Below are 20,870 nucleotides of genomic sequence, written 5' to 3'. Positions count from 1 at the left end.
TTAGACAAGAGGAAATGGTTTTAGGAAAGGGGCCTGGGCCTTGCAGGGCAGGCGGAGGTCGGCTAGTTTGTGACAGTTTGAGTGTGGTGTCCACCTCTGGTGTCCTCTCCTGTAACGAATCAAGGGTCCATCTTCCTGGTTGATGACGCCCCCGGGAGGGGCTGACAGCGGAGTTTCTTGTGGAGGCTCTGTCTTTAGGCAGAAAGAGGGAGTGCACAGAAAGCTCCCCCTGTATTTGCTGGTTTTCAAGCACCCACAGCTCAAAATAATCAATACAGTGAAGTGTGTCATGCAGCGGATTGACGGGGGTGTGTGCTGCTGCTGGGATGTAAACTTCGCAAGAGCAGGGGTTGCCAGACCCCATCCATCGTGGGGACAGACTCGGCCGGCAGAGGTGGGCTCCCTGGGGATGTGCAGACAGAATGCGAGAGAGACCCCCCCGAGCTGGGGCTGGAACAAAGCCCCTTAGCACCTGTGCTATGTGGGTGAGGGTTGCCCTCCTGGCCGGGGCTGCGCTTCTCACTGAGTGTAGACGGGGCGAGAGGCTGACATTCACAGTGTTCATACTGTAGCGTCAGTAAACTGATGTCCATTTGGCATTTGGGGTGTTGGCTTCATTTAAGAGAACTTGGCCTGTTACAGTAACAGCCTGATAATCCAGTTGCAAGTGCGACCTTGAACGATGGAACGAGTTAGTGATTTTATGCGGAAATCTTGCTGTGCTTATAGTTGATAGTCGAGACCCCTAAATTCATCACGTTCATATGTTTACGGTAGCAGATTTCTAAAAATGAACTTCTACTCAGAAGGTTTTGTTAAAGGCAGACAACTGAAACCTGAAAGCACAAACGTGAATACATTCATTTTGAAAATGCAATTAAAACGTTGAAAGCTGTTAACTTAGTGCATTAATCATAGGCCCCTTAAAGGAAGTGATTCAGATGGGCCTGTTATATAGAGAATAAAGTTTATAAGTCCAACTTAAAAGCTTCAGGTATCACGGGACTTTTGAATTGATAATGTTAATATGTTAATTAATGTTAACATATTATAATGTTAACATAACATAATGTTAATATGTTAATGTTAATTGAACAAATTGCATTTGATTTAATTTAAAAAGACAGAAGCACACCGAGTAATCTTCTCTGTGCCAGAAAGGAAACAAAAGTTAGCGATGAAGCCCCACGGAGGAGAGAGAGCCCCACACGGCAAGCTCAGGCACTGCTCAGCTGCGGTGCCTCTGAGGGCATCTCCTGTTAGAGACGGGACACTGAGACGCAGAGAAGGAAGGATGCTGTCTGGGGACAACACAGCCTGCCAGTGGTGAGACAGGATTAGAACTCTCTCCCCAGAGGTCCTGGGATGCTATGTCCTGCCCCCACCCCCTCCCATCCTCCTTCCCCGTCCTGACTCCCCAGCACCTGCCTGCCAGTGCACGTCTCCGCCCCCCACAGTGAAGGGTTTAGGAACCTGTGCTCAGGTTACTGGTCCAGGGCACCTTTTCCTGCTCAACCCTCATCTTTAATGGCCCCCGCACAGGAATTAGACATTCCCAGCATCCGTGCAAGGCTCCCTGCTGGAGCTGAAAGGCTGCTCACACGGCAAGTGAAGGATTAATCCAGGACGATCCGAAATGAAAGTCTGGTCATTGGCTGCCTTGCACTTGGGCTATTCCTGCTCCAGAATTTCCGAACTCGGATGCCGCTGGTGCCCCATGAGCATCCCCTGGGCCAGCGCACAGGGATTCGGTTTCCCGTTCAACTGGCCTCACCAGCAAGAGAGAAAGGGATGTTTAGTGAACACCTGCTATGTGCCCCGTGCTCCTCTGGGCCCCGTGACACAGGGGGAAACAGAGCAGACGGCCCCTGCACGCTTGGAGGGGACTGTGTGCTACTGAGGGGAGACAGAAAAGAATCAAAGAGACAAACAATTACATCATACGAATACAGTATGAACTGTGATGTAATTTGAAAGCAACGTGCGTTCCAAGGAAATACATGCAGGGCATCTCGTTAGGGGTTAATCAGACTGAAGCATAAAACCTGAAATCTCTGTGACCTCGCATACAGTGGTAACAGCCCAACGAGTCGGGGGTGACTTCAAGACCCACGTTCCTCCGGCACATGTCTGCCACCTTCCAAAGACGGCTGCTGTCCTGAGGGCCATCTTCATCCCAGCCAGCAGGGTGGGAAAGAACATGGAGCGCCCCACGGGGGCAACATCGGGCCTGGGGGGGCACCTCCCTCCCACCTTCCTTCCTTCCGCTGGCTCTGGACCACGGCCCCATCTGGCCACCAGCGTCCTGGGGAAGCAGCCTGGTCGTGTGACCAGGGGGTCTCTTCCGGCGGGTGCTGCCAAGCACACAGGACAATGGACTGAGACTCCGGAGGGTGCATTTTTCAAGGTCACTGTTTGCTTAGTGTGTGTTTTTCATTCATCAGCTTCCGCCCTGCCGTCCCTGTGCGGTGCGTTTCCCGCCAGCAGTGCATCGCGGATTGGAGTCTCATCTGCGCTCACGTGATTGACACTTAGCGTGATCGCTGACGTCCCTGTGTTGGGTGTACCCATGTCCTCTTCCATTTACATCCCGTCGTTTTTCCCTTGTGCTTTGCTTCCTTTGTGTTGGTCGAGCATTTTTAGTATTTCATTCCATATCTGCCTTGAATTCGGGGTTCTTCCTCTGTGTTACACTGAGCGGTTGCCCAGGAAATACATTATAAACGAATGCCGTCCCCCTCAAGGGGCTTCACCCATCACGTACCAACGCTTCCACAATCCTTTTTACTACTGTTGTTGTAGAATTTGTTTCTACCTATAGTTTAACCACACAGTGCGTTTTCATTATTTTGGTCTTAAAAATTCAATAGTCTTTTAACAACATTTTTAACTGAAAAAGAGAGTACTTTGCACCTATCCTCGTACTGACTTTCTGTCACCCTTTGCCTCTTCCTAAGAATTTGCTTTTTCAACTGGGATCCTCTCCCATCAGCCTGAAGAGCTTGCTTCCTCGTTCCTGGTTACGTAAATCTGCTCGCAACAAATAACCTTTATTTTTTAAAAAATATTTTTTTGAAGTATAGTTGATTTACAATGTTGTATTAGTTTCTGGTGTACAGCAAAGTGATTCAGTTATGCGTAAATATTTTTTTTCTTATTCTTTTCCATTATAGGTTATTATAAGACATTGAATATAGTTCCCTGTGCTATACAGTGGGACCCTGTTGTTCATCTATTTTATATATAATAGTTTGTATCTGCTAATCCCAAACTCCTAATTTATCCCTCTCCCCGCTTCCCCTTTGGTAACCATAAGTTTGTTTTCTGTGTCTGTGAGTCTGTTTCTCTTTTGTAAATAAGTTCATTTGTATCATTTTTTTAGCTTCCACATATAAGTGATATCATGGTATTTGTTTTTCTCTGTCTGACTTACTTCACTTAGTATGATAATCTCTAGGTCCCTCCACATTGCTGCAAATGGCATTATTTCATTCTTTTTTATGGCTGAGTAGTATTCCGTTGTATATATGTACCACATCTTCTTTATCCATTCATCTATCGATGGGCAGTTAGGTTGCTTCCATGTCTTGGCTATTGTAAATAGTGCTGCTATGAACATTGGGGTGCATGTATCTTTTCAAATTAGAGTTTTCTATAGATATATGCCCAAGAGTGGGATTGTTGGATCATATGGTAACTCTATTTTTAGTTTTTTGAGGAACCTCCATAGTGTTTTCCATAGTGGCTGCACTAATTTACATCCCCACCAACAGTGCAGGAGGGTTCCCTTCACTCCACACCCTCTCCAGCATTTATTGTTTGTAGAGTTTTTGATGATGGCCATTCTGACCAGTGTGAGGTGATACCTCATTGTAGTTTTGATTTGCATTTCTCTAATGATTAGTGATGTTGAGCATCCTTTCATGTGCCTATTGGCCATCTGTATGTCTTCTTGATCCAGTGAATTTTTTATTTCATATATTGCAATTTTTAGTTCTAATATTTACAATTGGTTCATTTTTTAGCTTTCTTCTCTCTCTTGAAACCCCCATTTCTTTACTCATTATATCCATCTTTTCCCATATATTATTGAATATATTTATCCTACTTGTTTTGAAGTCCTTTTCTGTAAATTCCAACATTTGAGGCACCCATTCATTTGTTTCTATTGACTTTTCCCCTCTTGATTATGGGTCATGTTTTCCTTCTTTTGTGTGTCTAGTGAATCTTGATTCTGTGCCAGACATTGTGGATACTGTGTTACAGAGACTCTGAATTCTGAGCTCCTCTCTCAGAAGAGAGATGAACTTGGTGCTGGCAGGCAGGTGGGTGGGATCACTTTGAGCCTGGGGGTCTTGGCTCTAGGCTTGTTATAATGGCTCTATTTTGTCCTTAATCCCAGGGATGAAACTTCAGCCCTGGGATACTGTCCTTCTACTTAAGGGTTGGGCTCCCTGGGGGAAAGCCTGAGGTGTTTATCAAATCCATCCAAAATGATGGGACTTGAGCTCAAACTATACCCCGACACTGGACAGTGCTGAAATCTCCACTCAGCTGTGTTGGCCTCCCGGCCAGTTCCCCCAGTGCACCATGGGCATCTCACCTCACACGTGTTCAGATCAGCCATCAGCCAAGGACAGGAGAGGGTCTGTAGCAGATTTGGGGCTTTCCTGACGTGGCTTCCTCTTTCTTAGGATTTCCACCCCACTCCTCACCCGGTAGCCTGGATCTCTTACCCAAGTCCCCCGCCCAGTGAGACAGCCTCCTCTGCTTGAATGATGCTACCCCTGCATCCCATGGACCGGGAGGGCCCTCAGCAGAAGGTCAGAGTAACTGTCGATCTTACCCCACATCCAGTTTCTGTCTGCTTTTAGTCCCTCTCCATTGCCCTCTACTAGTTGTATTTTCATAGATACTCTAGACTTTATTGTTTAATCGGCAGGAGGGTTAATTCAATGTATGCCATCTTCCAGTGATTAGACCCTAGAAGTCTGGAGGGTAAGTTGTTTTAAGCTCTGAGTTCCACAAAGCCTCTCGGAAGAGGTGGCATTTGAGCAGGGAACTGAGACGCATGGGTCGGATATGCAATGTTTCAGGTGAGAGTCTTACAGCAAGAGGAAGAGATCTTGGTGGATTTGAGAAAAAGCAAGAAGGCTGGGGTGTCCGAGACAGTAAAGACGAGATGACTGGTAGGAGATGGCGCAGTAAGACCGACATCACCCCTGCCGCAAGCAGGACATTGGTGCAGGGCACGGGCATCCCCTCCTTCAGTCACGTTCTTTCCTCCCCACTGCACTGCTGAAGGACCTTCAATCAGGCCTCCCTCCACACTGAAATATCAGGTCCACATCTCTTCCACTCAGCCCTGATCACGTCCATTTCCTGCTCCCCAAACCTTTCCCTGGACGTCCGTCCTTGACTCCAGGACAGACTGTCTGCCCCAGAAAGGGTTCAGAGCCCCCATCACATCTGGGCCAGGCCCGTATCCTTGTCATCTTCATTATCCTTTTGTCCCCTGGCCAGCCTGGGGATGCTCTCTTCACGACACATGGCACATGTGTCCTTGTCCCATGACTCTTCACAGTGACTGCTCAGCTGCAGTGCCCCTTCCTCCCTCCCTCACCTGTAAACCTCTTCTCACTGGGTCATTTCATTCTCTTCCGCCTGAGCCCCATTCATGTCATCCCAGAGGGAACGTGAGGTCAACCAGGGTGGAACAAACACCATGTGTGGCCCTGATGCTCCCCATCCGTGGTCATGTCCACTGGGGTCTCAGGCAGGAGAGAAATACACCCTCGTCCTCTGACAAGCGGTTAAAGAGGTGAAATCGACCCCACACTTATCACCTCCGCCTGTCAGAAGCATCCTGCATCCTTTCCTTTCCTCCTTAAACTCTGTCTTTCTGCACCAAATTCCACTCTGAATCAGGCTGTCAAACTGATTTCTATCGAAGGATCACTGATAAGAAGAATCACCGCTCAAGTCTTTGAGAGACTTGCATTTTAAAGAGATGCACTTTATACAAAACGAACAAATTTCTTTACAGTGGTTTTTTTTTTTTTTTTTTTGGGGGGGGTACGCGGGCCTCTCACCGTTGTGGCCCCTCCCGTGGCGGAGCACAGGCTCCGGATGCGCAGGCTCAGTGGCCATGGCTCACGGGCCCAGCCGCTCCGCGGCATGTGGGATCTTCCCGGACCGGGGCACGAACCCGCGTCCCCTGCATCGGCAGGCGGACTCTCAACCACTGCGCCACCAGGGCAGCCCTACAGTGGAATTTTAGAATCAGGGGAGCCGGGGCTGGAGGGGATCTGGGTATGTGCTCGAGCCTTTGCAAAATCCAGTATTCAGGAGGTACCTGCCTTTTCTGTGGCCAGACTGGCTTGGGGTCAAGACCGGAAGAGCTGCCGATGATACTAGTGCTTGTGTGTTTCCAAGCAGCAGCAGGATACCTGGGAAATTTTTGGAACTACAAGTTCTAAGCACCAACCAGAGCTGCTGAATCACCAGGGGAGGGACGGCCCAGGAACCTAGGTTTTAACAAACCTTCCAGGTGACCTAGATGCGGGCTTCTGCCAGCACTTTCCAGCACCTTCCAGGCCCTGAGCTCTGAGTACACAGGCTTTCTGTGCACGTGACGAGGAAGCACCACCTCCCTCCCATGACAAACCTCTCTTCATTCTGAAGCTCTCGTATTGCCTGGTCCCAGAAGCCCCAGGCATGGAGCCCTAGATTGACACGGTCTGTGCCACCGGGAGCCTGGCTATGGAGCCCGGACGGACAGTCCACTCCACTCCCAGCCAACTGTCACCAGAAGCAAAGCCTGGGCCAAGCTGAACTCTCGCTGATAATATTACCAGCCTCTGCCTCTAAAGAGTGTGCAGCCCGGGGTGATCCCAGCTCACTCACTGTACAGCCTTTGTGACGCGCCAGCCCCCACACTGAGCGATTCCAAGCCCATCGTGGGGGCCGGTGAGTAAGACTGCAGGACCTGACCCAGAGCCCCAGGCTGGGTGGGGGGAGACCCGCCTGGGGGAGCACGTGGTGCGATTCACGTGTTGCCCATGCAGAGATGAAGCGGCAGGATTCAGAGAAGCCTGAGCCCCAGGGCTCCAGGGGTGGAGTGGATGTGGTGGGGGTGAGCTGGGATGTTTGCCAGCCGCCCCAGCTGGCTCCGTGTACACTCCTCCAGGCCCAGGAAGCCCCTCGGAGGGAGGGTCCCAGCCCAGGCGGGGGCTTCCCCTGAACCGAGCTGGGACAGGCAGGATCACGGGAGTCAGATCCAACCCATCGTCCCGACCTGGCCCGAATCCTCTTCACCATGAAGTCTCCTGAGGATGGGTGTTTGGTGGGGACCCCACCCTTCTCCAGGCCTGGCCCTCTTTCCTCAGCTTGCTGGTGCCTTTCAGGCAGCGCAGCTCAGGAGACAAGCAGTGAGCACCTGAGAGCCCCGTTTCCATGTGCACGTGGACCTCTGCCTGCATGGGGGCACCTGAGGTCAGGGCCTGCATCTCCTCCGCAGTCACAGCCCTGTGGCCTTTGCTGTGGGCCAAGGTGGCGGCTGGATCAAGGTGGACTGGCGGTATGCGCCCCAAGTCCCCCCCACAGGCTGCTTTGGCTCCAGTGGTGGAAATGGGGTTCCTTCTGCCAAGCCATGGACCCTGCCTCTCTTCACTTTTCTCCCTCATCTTCCGGAATGTCAGTTGCAGAGGATCAGCTCCAGCATCCAGCCTTCAAGTGCAAAGGGCCCTCTCTATCGACAAGCATTCCAACAGTCTTTTGGCAGACAGACAGACAGACAGACATCCCAGAGGTACACACAAGGAATCCCAAAGGAATCTTCTGCCCATCTCCAAATTCTACCCACTGTCCGAGGCTCGGTCACACCTCCTGCTCACGCCAGCCCGCTCTCAGCAGACCCACCCCTCAGCCTGTGGATCTGATCACCGCTGGATGTTTCTCCAGAGTGGCGGCCGGGAGTCTGGTGTCTTCAGATGCACTTAAGCTCATGGGAAGCAGGATGTCCTTCTCTTCCCTCTATCTGCTCCCTTGCCAGCCCAGGGCTGCAGGCCCCGCAGGCGCTGGGCACTTAGAGATTGGTCAGTGGTAAACGTCAGAGGCGTGATACCCTGTAACCTGAGATCACCGGGCTTACGCACAGGGAGCGCACAGGTGGGGTGGGTGCTGGGGATACAGAGCTATCACACGGCAGGGACGCTGAGGCCCCGGGACAAAGCGCTTCTCGTGCATGGTCACATTTGACTCCACAGCCTGGCGCAGCATTTCACAGGTGAGGGAACCAGGCAGCTGGACACCTCACTTCTGACCTGTCCCTGTGCATCACGGTTTGAAAGATGCCTGAGGCCTCAACGTCGATGAGGAGCACGCCCAGGACGTGCACACACATCTCATGGGATCTTTCCCCGGTTGGGTCTCCAGATGAGACCTTAGTCATATGGTACCTTGCTTGTAGATTTGTTAGAAACCCTGACGTGAGGACCAGACAGCTATGTCCAGGTCCCTGGCCCACAGAAATGTCAGACGATGCCTGTGTTTTATTTTCAGCTACGTTTGGGGGTAATTTGTTATGTGGCAATAAACGATACAAATGCTGAAAGTGGTGTCCCTAGTCCGTCTCCCACAATTAGAGTCTTTTAGATCGTCCTAACCATTGAGGTTTCTAGTTTTAAAATGAACTGGAGAAAGTCCCAAGTGAAGCAAAATTCTTGCACCATCAAACACGTCAGCTCCCAACAGAAGCCTGGGAATTGGACTTCTCCCAAATCTACGTGATCTCCATTTGTCAATTTGGAAAAATAAAAATAAAAAAAGAAAGCAGGATGTTTTGTGCATGTAGCTTTTGTTGACGTCTTGACTCCTGGGGGATTACTGGGAAGTGGTTATCTTCCTGGCTGAGGCACCAGCTGAGTCCTGCCTTCCCTTCTCCCTGGACCACTTCTCAGAGGAAATCCAGGCGGACGTGCACCACTTCCACGTGGGCACGCCTTCCTCCTGCATCGTCCCCAGGTGCTGGGTAGGCCTTGCACCCTGAGTCCTGACACAGCATCGTCAGGCTCTGTTTCCCCTTGTTCTGTGTTTCCAGGTTACTGTGTTTTCAAGTCAGTATGTCCACACTGTATCCATCTGAGGTCCTTGTCACCCCTCTTTTGGGTACCAGTACCTGGCACAGAGCAGGCACTCAATAAAGCGGCATTGAATGAATGAATGAATGTCTGGTAGCAGAAATTTTGGGGGTGGGAGGGGTAGGTCGGGGCAAGGAAGGCAGGTGGGCTGCACGCTTTCTGCAGGAGTCCTTCCCCGAGGGAAAGCACCGAGAGCTGAGGCTGCCCCTCCTCCCTCCCTCCTTTCCTCTAAGAAGATGTAGGCACTCTAGGCAAGGGGTAAGGAGCCGGCTCTCCCAGACTGATCAGCCATCAGCCTATCCAGGACCCAGAAGTCAGCAGGATCCCAGCCCTCCTAGGCCCCAGCCAGGCAGGTTGGCTGAGACAGACATCTCCACACCCAGCTACCATCCAAATGGAGGCGCTGCCCGAGGCAGGCTCAGCTCTCGGAGGCCAAGAGCCTGGGCAGATACGAAAGGACTTGTGCCCCAAGATCTGGAACCCAGGAGCCCCAGCTCTGCAGCAGCAGAAGCCTCTTAGCAAAGCGCCCGCCCCCACGCCAGATGGGGGTGCACACACTCTCCTCCCTCCCTCCATCCCTTCCTGCCACTCCAAGGGCACCCTAGGGCATGGGGCAGCAGTGCTAAGATAAGGGGCACTGAGGGCATCTTTTCCAGCATGGGAAGCCTGGATTAATTCCAGCTCCAAACGGTGAACGATGGCCTGCTTGCTCCTTCGTGGGGACAGGTGTTTCCCCTCATCCAGCAAGAACTAACGCAGCCCCGTGGGAACGCTAAAGGCCAATGGCCAGCCGTTACCTAGCTCCTGCGGGGGTTCGAGGCACTCTCTCTCCAGGGCGCCTGAGACAGATGCTGTGAGCTGCAGATACTCAGCCGCCCTGAAGCCAAGACCCAGGTTGGCAGCCTCGTTTCCACCGAGCTCACCTCTCCCAAGACGGGGAGCAGAGTCCCGGTGTGAGGGCTCCATTCACGTCTCCAGAAGACCCAGCCCAGCTGCGGGTGGCTGCAGGGGCTTGATGAGCTCCTGCGGACCAGTTGCTGGGGCGTGATGGACGGTGCAGGGGCGGGGGGCGGGCCCTGGGGCTGGGAGAGCGGTACCCAAGTGAGTCTAGCTTCACTGCTCCCATCCCCGGGGATGCGCAAGGTGGGATTGCTCGCTGGTTTCTAGGCTCCAGCCATCCCAGCACCTGCAGGCTCTCCTCCTCTGGCCCAGCCTACGGGCAGGTGCCTTCACCTGCAAAGTCTCCAGGATGAGGAAGGAGGTGCAGAGAAATGGGGGCTCTGCAGGGCCTTGCCCCAGATGCGTCTCACTCAGGACGCTACGATCTTAAACGCTAAGCCTCCTCCCCCACCTCCCCGAGGCTCAGCCTGCTCACCTGTGAGCACCCGCCTCCAGTGAGGGGAGGCCGCCCCTGGTCTTCCCAGGCCCCGTCACCCAGCCCCGCGGGGCACCTGTGGGCCAGCGCGACCCCTGGAGGCCTGCGGGTCACTCTAAGTCTCGGTCATGGACTCCTCAGGCCAGGCTGGCGGCTCTCCCTGCAGGACACCTCTCAACCAGGTCATCAGCTTCCGGCCCGTTGGATTTCACTGGCCTCCAAGGACCAGCACCCAGGCCCACAGCTCCCACAACCCCCGCCTGCCCCACTCCCTGTGTTGACGTCGGTGCAGCAGCTTCCGACCTGCCCGGCTCTGATGGGAGCGCCACACCGTTTCCTGAGTCACTCATTAGGCGCCGCTGCAACCCAGGCCGAGGTTTCAAACAAGTGTGTTGCTCAGACCTGTGAGGAACGAGCTTTCACTGGCGTTTGTCCCACAGAGTGTTTCTCAGTTTCATCTTCAACCGTCGATGCTGAGAAACGGTTGCCTCTTCCAGCCCCGAAAACCCTCGAGTCTGCGGACTCTGTTTCCTCTCGTGCCAAGTGCAGTCGAGAGCAAGTGGCCTGCGTCACCATCCTCGTTCCGACCTCTTCCCAGGTCACGCGCTACTGCTCGTGATCGGCCTGTGAGCTCGCCCAGGTAGCAAAGAGCGATCTGACCTCACTTTCTGCCCCTGGAGACAGGGAGCCTTCCATCTTCTGACAATAGCTCCGCCTCCACTGTCTGGCAGGGGGACCCGCCGATTCGCATTGGTGTTTGTCAAAGCAATTGCCCACTCCTGGTCTCACTTTCCCATCGGCTCCGTTTTGTCCAGGCTGGTGGATCTCAAACCCGAGCCAACCCTAGAATCACCTGCGGGCCTTGTCAAAACACAGGTGACGGGGCCGCCCCCAACGTGTCTGAGTCAGCAGGTCTGCCGCAGGGCCCAGGAATCTGCATTCCTAACGAGGTGCCGATGGTCCGTGGACCACACTCTGAGAGCCACTGGGTCTAGGTTTTGCTGCAGTAACAACAATCCCTGACATCAGCGTTGGCTGAAAGCAACGTGTTTCTCGCTCATGCTGTAAGCTCACGGAGGGTTGGTCAGGGACTCCCTCCGGGACCCACTCACTGGGGACGCAGCCACTCTGGGAACGTGGCTGGTGACACGCAAGAGGGAACCAGTATGTCAGACTGGAAGAGCCACTTGCCACTTCTGCTCAGGGTCATGGGCCAGGACGAGCCAGGGGGCCGGGTACTATCATCCCGCTCTGTAGCTGGACAGCAGAGGGGGAGCCTGGGGACTTGCCACCTCCGCAGGGCGAGAGTGAGGCCCGCACACTGTCGAGGTCGGGATGCCCCAGGATTGTGGAAACTCCCCCAGGAAGCCTGGAGGGCTGGTGCCTGACCACAACCCAAGGGCACCCCAAGGCACAGCTCTGTCTCCGGACGCCCGCTGCCACTTCCTCCGAGGAAGAGCTCCCTTGGCGCGTGGCTTGGGCAGTGGCTTCCTTCCACTTTCTGTGACCTTGGCCAGGATTTTGAGAGTTTCTCCTGTCCTGAGACTGGGGTCAAACACTGGTTTAATGCAGGGGAAGGCCCTGGTCACACTTAAGAAGACAGCCGATCACATCTGTTTACGGTGGAAACATTAATCTTGATTTATTGAAAAAGGATTACAATTATTCCTCTGTTACACAGGTTTAAAATACTTTAAAACACCCTTTCCTGGGCATTACAGTTAAAACGTATGAACACGTCTACTGGATTTTTAGGAAATGTACAATGTGTCACTCAACATTCTAGTTTTAAAGGGCCTAATGTCCTAGAATCTTTACCACAGGTTTCCTTTGAACCGTTTTCTTTTGCTTTTCGCCAACATGTGTCCAATTATGTAGATGAGGGGGAAAAAATAAAATTACGCCAGAAGAATTTCTGCAAATATAAGAAGTAATTTTATTGCAATATACCATAGCTAAGTGGTCTGGGGAAAACGGGACACATCTTGACTTCAGTACAAATTACAACAGCTCTGAAGGGTCCAATGGAGGAAAAGATCGACAGAATAAAAGGAGAACTCGGGCAGGATGAGAAATCAAAGTGGAATCACATGACCTAGACAAAACCCACAGGGCGCCCTAGGGCGATGCTCCGACATGGCTTTTCTTTTGACGAGATGAAGGAGAGGGTCGCTGGCAGACGCTGGCATCCTGGGTTCGGAAGAATCTCGAAGCCAGGCTTTTCTTTGGCAACAGCAAGACTCAGTTTCCAGAGGGATCCAGGAAGTCCTCGTGGGCGGTGTGTTGTTATTCTTGGGTTGCTCCGCAGTGGTTTCCTCAGCCGGAACCACGGTCCAATGAGGCGGGGTGGGCGGAGAACAGCACCAGAGCTGGGACCTGTCACAGCTCCTCCCGAGGAGGCTGCAAGGGGCCCTGGGGCCTGTCTTGCTTCTCCCATTGTGGAAGGAAAGGGCATTGCACACGGGCAGCTTTTCACAGTAAAGGGATCGCCCTTCCTCGCTGGCCCTGCCAGCCCTCACCCTCGCTCAGGGAGGACCAGTATCAGATGAAGCCCGGCTGGCCCCGAGCGCCCGCGCGGCTGAGACCCGCATCCAGCGCGTTTGCGGATGGAAAAATCCACATCGCTTTCGTGGGGAAAAGGCACCGCTGGCAACCCCGGAGGGACTCCCAGAGTTCATTGCACATGTGTCTGTCTGCTGAGGCTGCAGCAAAGGCGGCCCAGCTGAGGCCACGTGCTGCCGCTTCAATTCAGTTCTTGCAACAAACGCAGAAATTAGCACCACAAACGTTCGGCAACAGAATACAATCCGCCATCGTTACACCGTGGACCACGCGGTAAGCGACCATGTGGTGTGTGTGTGTGTGTGTGTGTGTGTTTTCAGATCACAGATGCACAGCCTAAGTTTGGTACCTGGCCTGGGGCGGCTTCACTGCAGTCTGCGAGGAGAACGGGGCCATGGGAGGGAAGGTGACCCGCATTTACCTTAATGTGCTTGGCAAAAACCCGGATGGTGGAGGCAATAGCCAGGATGGAGAAAGATGGGAGAACGAGGCATGGCAGCTACCCCCAGTGTCACCTTCAAGGAGATCTTAACAGATAGCACCACGAAAGAGAAGTGTAAAAATAAGCACCAATTTTCATTTAATTATCATCTACAGAAAATGTGGTTTCCCTGCCCTGGACATCCTCCCATCAGGCTCTGCAGGAAGAAACACGGAAAAAGGAAGCAATTAAAATTAACTTAAGCCTGCGTTTCCATCTAAGTGCATGTGGAGAAGGCAAAGTATAAAATCCTTTTTTTCTTTTTCTCCCTGTTAAAAAGTAAAACCCAGAGCTAATGAAAGACTTGTCTGAAAGGGGCACCGGCGCCTGCTTTGTAAATGGTGGGGTGAATTCTTGCTGCCCTTGGCAAACTTCTAATTTCTCACGCGTCCTTGAGCGGGCGGGGGTGTGGACCGCATCCCACGATGGACACCCCACCTGTTTTCTCAATTCTCCCGGTGGGACCAAAGCGGGGTTTACAGGCACGATTGGAAGTCAGGGACACTGTACATTTGTGACCATACAATACAAATATTTACTTAAAACTCACAAAAACAAAAGCACCTTTAATCCATCGGAAAGGCACATGCAGGATGACATTGGGCCTGTGAATGGATCTTGTTAAAAACAGAGGCTCCGGAGGGTGAGGCGACCTTTACAAGGCTTGCCTCGGAACAATTTTTGAAGGTCGGGGGAAGTACACATCTTCAAGTTGAATTTTTTCCAAAAAAACAAAACATGATCTCCAAATACTGCAGCCACACCCGGGCCCCTGTGGACTCTCAGTGAACGAGATCCACGGGCTCGGGGGCGAGACGCGTGGGCCCCGTTCCCTTCCCTGGGGAGTGTGGTGTAGACGGAACGGAACTGGAGCAAAGCAGCGGCTGCGGGGCATCTAGGTCATGTGATTCGTCTCCGGGGCCGGGACTACGGCTCTTTCCCTTTGCTCTCTCTGGGTGTGGAGTGGGCCCGGCGCGGTGGGGAGGGACGAGGGGCCTTCACCGTCCAGGACACCCGCGGGCGGTGCGCTGAGGTCACGAGGTTGCTCTTGGGGCCAGGCTCGCGCGGCTCCTAGCCCACGAAGCAAGCCGGCCCCACTTCAAAGCCGAATTTCTGTGACGCGTCACCAAAGTCGTTGAACATGATGTCCACGATGGGCACTTGCTCCACCTTGGGGGTGTTGATTTCCAGAACGGTCTTCTGATACCCTTTCTTTGTCTGGGGAAGGGGAGGGAGGGGGATGCAGGTCAGCGGGGGCTCCGAGATGAACCAGCCATCCACGCCCGCCACGGCTCCGAAAACCCACCCTCAGCAGGGCGAGCCGTGGGGAGCAGGCGGCGCACCCCAAGACGTCCGCCTCACCCCCCGTCCGGGAGGGGCACAGGAGCGCGCGTAAGGAGGCCGTGCAAGGGTCCGCAGCCCATTTGGACCCGTGTCCCCTCCCCGCCAGGTGGCACATCCACACCAGGGACTCCTTGTTCGAAGATGAGGAAGTCTGAGAATCCCAAGACCGCGACAGCGGATCGCAGGCCCTCCCTGGGGCCATCAGCGGGCTGGACCGCGCTCGGAAGTGAGAGGGATCCGCGTTCACAAGTTCGAGGACAGGGGCCTTACCCGCCCTCAGAGGAGTACTGGGTAAACTGAGGTATGGAGGGACCGGGCGAGCTTGGGGGAGGAGCATCTACTGGGATGAATCAGGCTCTCCCTTGCTCCGACCACCTGTTCCATCCCTGTGAGCATCTGAGTTCACGCTCAGCACCACCCTGGGGGACGTGAGCCCCACGTTTCCGATTAGGAGAGTGAGCCCCAGGAAAGGGACAGAACTGCTCCAGGAGTGGTGTCACCCCTCTGCCGCCCTCCACATCTCCCAGAATACAGGGGGTGAAGGTGCAGGTCCACCCTGGTCAGACAGCACCTACAGCCAACCCTGAGCATTAGGACACTTGTCAGGGAGGCACTGACCCCGTCCCCCATCAATTCCCCCAAGACGAGGGTCCCGGATCCTCGTAGACACGGTCTGCCCACCTGTCTGGGACCAGCAGCCTTCTCCACCTCGCACTGGACCAGGCACATCCTCAGCTGGATCTGGCCCCGGGGAGGCCCTCCCTCCCGTCTTTTCCCCAGCGAGGCATGTCCAGCTGAGGGAGAAGGCAGTGCCTCCCGGGGCCTTGTTCCCCTCCCGTGGGACAGCGTGGGTCCCTCCCTCTGGGGGAGGCCGTGACCATCACCTGTGTGACCACATAAAGCCCCTGGAGCCCTGCATGACCCTGGGGAGGCGCTCAGTAAGTCCAGCTGCTATGAGGCGGCCTTCACTCTCCGGGCGGCAGCTTCCACGACGGCCCCAGCCCCATATCCCCCACGGATCCCTCCCCGGGGGAGCCCACTTGGTGAGGAACAGCCCCTCACGAGGGCACCTTCATGTGACAGCAGCTCAGCAACCTCACGGCACCATTAGGGACAGACTGTGTGTGGCCCCCAGATCCAGGTGGGCGAGCCTTACTGTGACGGAGTTGGGAGGCAGAGCCGTTGGGAGCCAATTAGGTCAGAGTGGAGCCTCATGAATGGGACTCGTGCCCCTTTAAGAAACAGCCAGAAAGCTCTTAACCCCACATGAAGGCGGCTGTCTGTAACCCGGGGGAGGGCCCTCACCAGAGCCCGTCAGCCGGCGCCCAGCTCAGACATACAGCCTCCAGAACCGTGAGGAACAACTGCTTGTTCTCGACAAGTCCCTGCTCTGCAGTGATTTGTGACGGCAGCTCATGCAGGCCGGGAGAGATGCTGGGCCACAGCCATGCAGCTAAGCTGCCCCCAGAGTCCTGGTCCTCGGAAACTGAGTCAAATGACAGATATTTGTTTTTTTAGGTGCTACCTTTGGGAGGTAATTTGTTACAAGCCATGGATAAGTAACATGCTCTCTGCGGCTCATTTTTCTCCACTGGAACTCCAGGAGGTGGCGAGGATGGAAGGAAGCCTCATGGGGGCAGGGCTCCTGGCCAGGCCTCCACGAAGGTGCCGAGCCTGGGAGAGACCTGCTCTGTGAGCTTCTAGACGTCGCCTCCTGAAGGGCCTCCCTGACCCCGCGAACCTGTCCTCCCCACAGCCCTGCCTTAAGGAGAGCGCTCACTCCTACCCGCAGCAGGCCAGGCTGGAAATGCTTTAAAGCCAGGACTCGCACTTACGAGCCGACGTGCGTCCCCTCGGGAGCTCGTTAGCACTACCGGCTCTGGTCCCTCCCAGAGATGGGATTCAGGAGGCCTAGGGTGGATGCAGCGTCTGCCTGGTTTAGACGCAGCTCGGGCAATTCGGACACACGTGGGTCACGGCCATCCCCTGAGCGACACTGTCTGAAGGACCTGCTCCGGCGGCCAGGAGCTCAAGGGCACAGATGCTACGAGCTTCCAACACGGGGTCCCCAGAGAGGATGCCCAGCCACGCCCCTGCAGGATGGAGCCGTGGGAGGAAGCTGAGCCCTCGCCCTCCCTCGGCCAGTCCAGCGAGGAGGGGCCAGAGTCCACCCTGCCTGCCCCAGCTCTACCCCTCACTGGTCCGACAACCACCCAGCAGGGACTCAAGTGAGACGTCTGGGCTGGCCTCCCCTGGGCTGCTGCTGTCCCGGGGAGCTGTGCGGCCTCGGCCACAGGCGGCCTGAGCCTCGTGCACCCGTGAGCTGGGCAGCCCAGCCTTCTCCTTCCCCCCAGGGAGTGGGGCAAACAGCCCTTGGCAGGGCCGGCGTCCGTCTCTTCCGCCCACAAGGGACGGCGGCACGTGCTCAGCTGGCAGGGTGACTTCTCTCGGATTGATGGGCCCCAGAGCTCCGATGATCAGAGCGCTTAGCGGGGGCATCTGTAAGCTGTAAGCCGCCGTGCGCACACCGCTCCATTACTCCGTCGTTCCTGAGGCATTAATAACCATTACGGGCTGGCAATGGCCCCCGGGGGTGCGCAGAGCTGCACAGACAAGGGGATTTATGTGGCGTGGCTCCTTGGGCCTCCTGCCCGGTCATCTGTGCTCCTCCACAGGGCCGGCCCTGCTCAGTGGCCCACCCATCAGGCTACAGGGCCGCATCGTGCCAGCGTCCGAATCCCAGTGTCTTTGGCCCTTATTTTTTTAAATAGATTTGTTTTATTTATTTATTTTTGGCTGCGTTGGGTCTTTGTTGCTGCGCACGGGCTTTTCTCTAGTTGCGGCGAGCAGGGGCTACTTTTCGTCGCGGTGCGCAGGCTTCTAATTGCGGTGACTTCTCTTGTGGAGCACGGGCTCTAGGCGCGCAGGCTTCAGTAGTTGTGGCACGTGGGCTCAGTAGTTGTGGCATGCAGGCTCTAGAGCGTAGGCTCAGTAGTTGTGGCACACAGGCTTAGTTGCTCCGCGGCATGTGGGATCTTCCCGGACCAGGGCTCAAACCCGTGTCCTCTGTATTGGCAGGTGGATTCTTAACCACTGCGCCACCAGGGAAGCCCTGGCCCTTATCACCATGTGAATCAAGCAGCCCCCCCCCCCGCCCCGGGGGAGGCAGCTAGCACGCATTCCTTCAGGCCTCCTGCAGGATTACCTGGGAGGGATGTGACTTTTCAAACTGTGGCTGAACTTCCGGTGGGCAGCGGAGTTGGGTGGGGTGAGCAGAGCGCTGCCCGTTCCAGGCCGTTCTTCAGAAGTGCCCCTATGCCCCACCTCCATGCTCTGCTGGGCCCAACCCTCCCCGGAATCCCCTCCCCTGCCTGAAGGAACGTGGGCCCATGTCCTCCATCAACAGGATTATTCTGTCTAGAGTCATGATCTCTCCACCTCCTCAAAGGCAACATCTTTTCCAGAAGTAAAAATGTCAAGCGCCAAATCCAGATATTCCCATGATGCTAAGTCTTGCCTCTGCATTGGCGATGCCCAGAGGACCACTACAGAGCTCAGAAATGACTGCCAGGATTCCTGGCGTCGGGGCAGAAAATTGGATCGGTGCTGTTGATTTTCTCAAGGAGAAGCTCACGGTCGGGAGTCCCGTGGATCTCAGCTGCGGAGCTCCTGGGCAGCAGGGCTGACTTCTTTGGGTGGAGGCGAAGGAGCCTGGTCCTTCCAGCCTTCTGAGCGATCCCCAAATCTTTGACTGTCCTTCCTGTAGAATGGCAGTTTTGTTCCCCGGGGCGCATGTGGCCATGTCTGGAGGAACTTCTGGTTGTCACAGCTGAGTGGGTAGAGGATCTAGCTGGTCAAGTCCAGGAATTCTGCTCAACGTCCTACAGTGCACAGGACCCTTCTACTCCCCTGCCACACCCACACACAGCAAAGAATCATCCGGCCCCAAAGGCTGAGAAACTCTGGTCTAGAACCAGCTTTTCTCTGCATGCCTTAAGGGAACAGAACAGGAATGACAGGTGGAAACAATGGGCAAACGGGTTCCAGCTCATTTCTCAGAAGAGCTTCCTAACACTGAGACTTCAGAACCGTGGCCTGGGCTGACTCAGGAGGTAGTGAGCTCCCCGTTGATGGAGGCATTCAAGGTGCAGCTATGCCAGGAAGGGACTGTGGTGGGAAGAATGCTGGGGTGGGAATTAGGAGACTCAGCTCTGCCACACCCTGAGGGTCTTGGCAGGTCACTCACAAAATAAAGCGAAGACCCTGATGAGTGGTTCTCACCCAGGAGTGGGGAGTGCTCCTCGTGCCCTGGGTGCATGGATGCTGGTGATGTCCTGAAAGGCCCAAGCAATGGGCAGCTGCCCCAGATGCTGACAGCACACCCACGTCATCAGGAGACGTTGGGCCAGAGGGAGAGGACTTTGGATTGTAGGATTAAGGAAGGTCCGAGCCTGCCCTGTACTGGGAGCCTGCAGAGCCGGGAGGTCAGGTTCTGAGTTCGACAGCAGTACTGGAAAATTCTGGGCAGGGAGCTTCGAGAGGAAGAGGCATGGGGCACTGGAATCTTCCCAGGAAGCTCTCAAGAGTGCAGGAGGCTTCTGAGCTGCATTAGGGGGCCAGGGGCCTCTGCCTTTTCACCCCAGTCGGTTCTTCACAAGATACATTCTCCCAGCATCCCTTCCAGGGAACGGTCTCTCTTCCAGAAAACCAGTCTGCACGCTTTACCAGATGACACGTATGGGGCCACCCAGAGTGTTTCCCTTTCTGCCGTGGAAGCCAAGGAGCTCCAAGCCCCGTCCCAGGCTCTGCCTCTGCTCTACGAGAGTCCCTGTTTCTCCTCACACCTCCACCGTGACTGCCTTGTGCCTGTGAGCCCGTGTTGCCTAAAACAATCACAGGAACAGGGATTCTTCTGGGGCTCACGGCAGCTGAGCACGGCTCTGAGGTCGTTTTAGGCACGTTCCCCCTGGAACAGCCCTGTGACGCGGTGCTGTTATAACTTATGTTTGTAGAAGACAGACGTGAGGGATGACTTTACCCGGTGCCTCACGGCCTTCTGGGAGCAGCTTGGCGTCTGCGTCAGGAACGTGAACACGTGCTGGAAGGCTGAGGCTTCCGGATGCTTCTGGATCTCTTTCCACAGGGAACTGCATCCCTATCTGACCTTAAACAGGGACCAGTTCTGCGCACTCCATGGGCAGGTCTGAAGGACTGACCGTCACCAGTCCCAGGGGCCAGGGCAGCGTGGAGGGGAGGCCGCCCTTCCGGGCACCCTGGCCCCATGCCTGCCCTGCACTCACCTCTAGCCCCAAGGAATCCCTTGGGGATTATAACTGGATCCTTTTGTAGAGAGAAGGACTGGAGCTTCCCACAGCTGAAGGGTCCATCCCAGTCGCAGCGGGGCAGCCAGGGAGCAGGCGGGACGTGAACTTGGATCCACCCGAGTCCTGCCCTCAGCGGCTACTAGCGACCCAGTGGGTCAGCGCTGCCCTCCCACTTTCCTGCCTTGCAGGGCCATCCAGACACTCTGTCTTGGCCAAGTAGCCAGACCACCTCAGCAGGCGTTAGGGAGAACCCTCAGATCCCACACACACGCCCCGAAAGCACAGGACAGGAACGCCCAGCGGGGAAGATGGACGCACAGGCAGGAGCACTGGCTGCTCACCAGCACGCAGAGGCAGCTCAGTGCCCGGGACACCTGTGACCAGCTCTGATACGTGTCCTGGCCACTCTGTACAACAAGGGTGTTGGAGCCAAGTGGTGAAACCTTCTGGAACCAGGAAGAACCAGAAGGGACTGCACGTGGTTCCCTCAATGTGGAAATCCACGGGAAGGGCCCTGACCGGAACTGGGGCCTGGGAATTAGCGAAGAGCTTTCCCGACCTCGAGACCAGAGGCACAGTGCCTTCCAGAGGAGGGTGTCCACAGGCGCCGGCACCGCGAAACTGGCCCTGGACACTAAGTGTCC

At 55.1% G+C, this 20,870-nt stretch overlaps 1 protein-coding gene across 3 annotated transcripts in view; it reads right to left on the bottom strand.

The window, feature by feature from the left end:
• Nucleotides 1–12,427: 12,427 nt before the first annotated feature.
• Nucleotides 12,428–20,870, bottom strand: part of COL5A1 (collagen type V alpha 1 chain) — a 154,390-nt gene continuing 145,947 nt past the window's right edge. For all 3 annotated transcript variants that reach the window (XM_030838405.2, XM_030838406.2, XM_030838407.2), the window contains exon 66: nt 12,428–14,776. In XM_030838405.2, the coding sequence (XP_030694265.1) occupies nt 14,630–14,776 (147 nt within the window). In that variant the 3' untranslated portion in view covers nt 12,428–14,629. The remainder of the gene's footprint in view (nt 14,777–20,870) is intronic.

Source organism: Globicephala melas, chromosome 6, assembly GCF_963455315.2.
Source record: "Globicephala melas chromosome 6, mGloMel1.2, whole genome shotgun sequence".
NCBI classification, from domain to species: Eukaryota; Metazoa; Chordata; class Mammalia; order Artiodactyla; family Delphinidae; genus Globicephala; species Globicephala melas.
The sequence above is the reverse complement of the archived record's forward strand: the minus strand, read 5'-3'. Positions and strand labels throughout refer to the sequence as shown.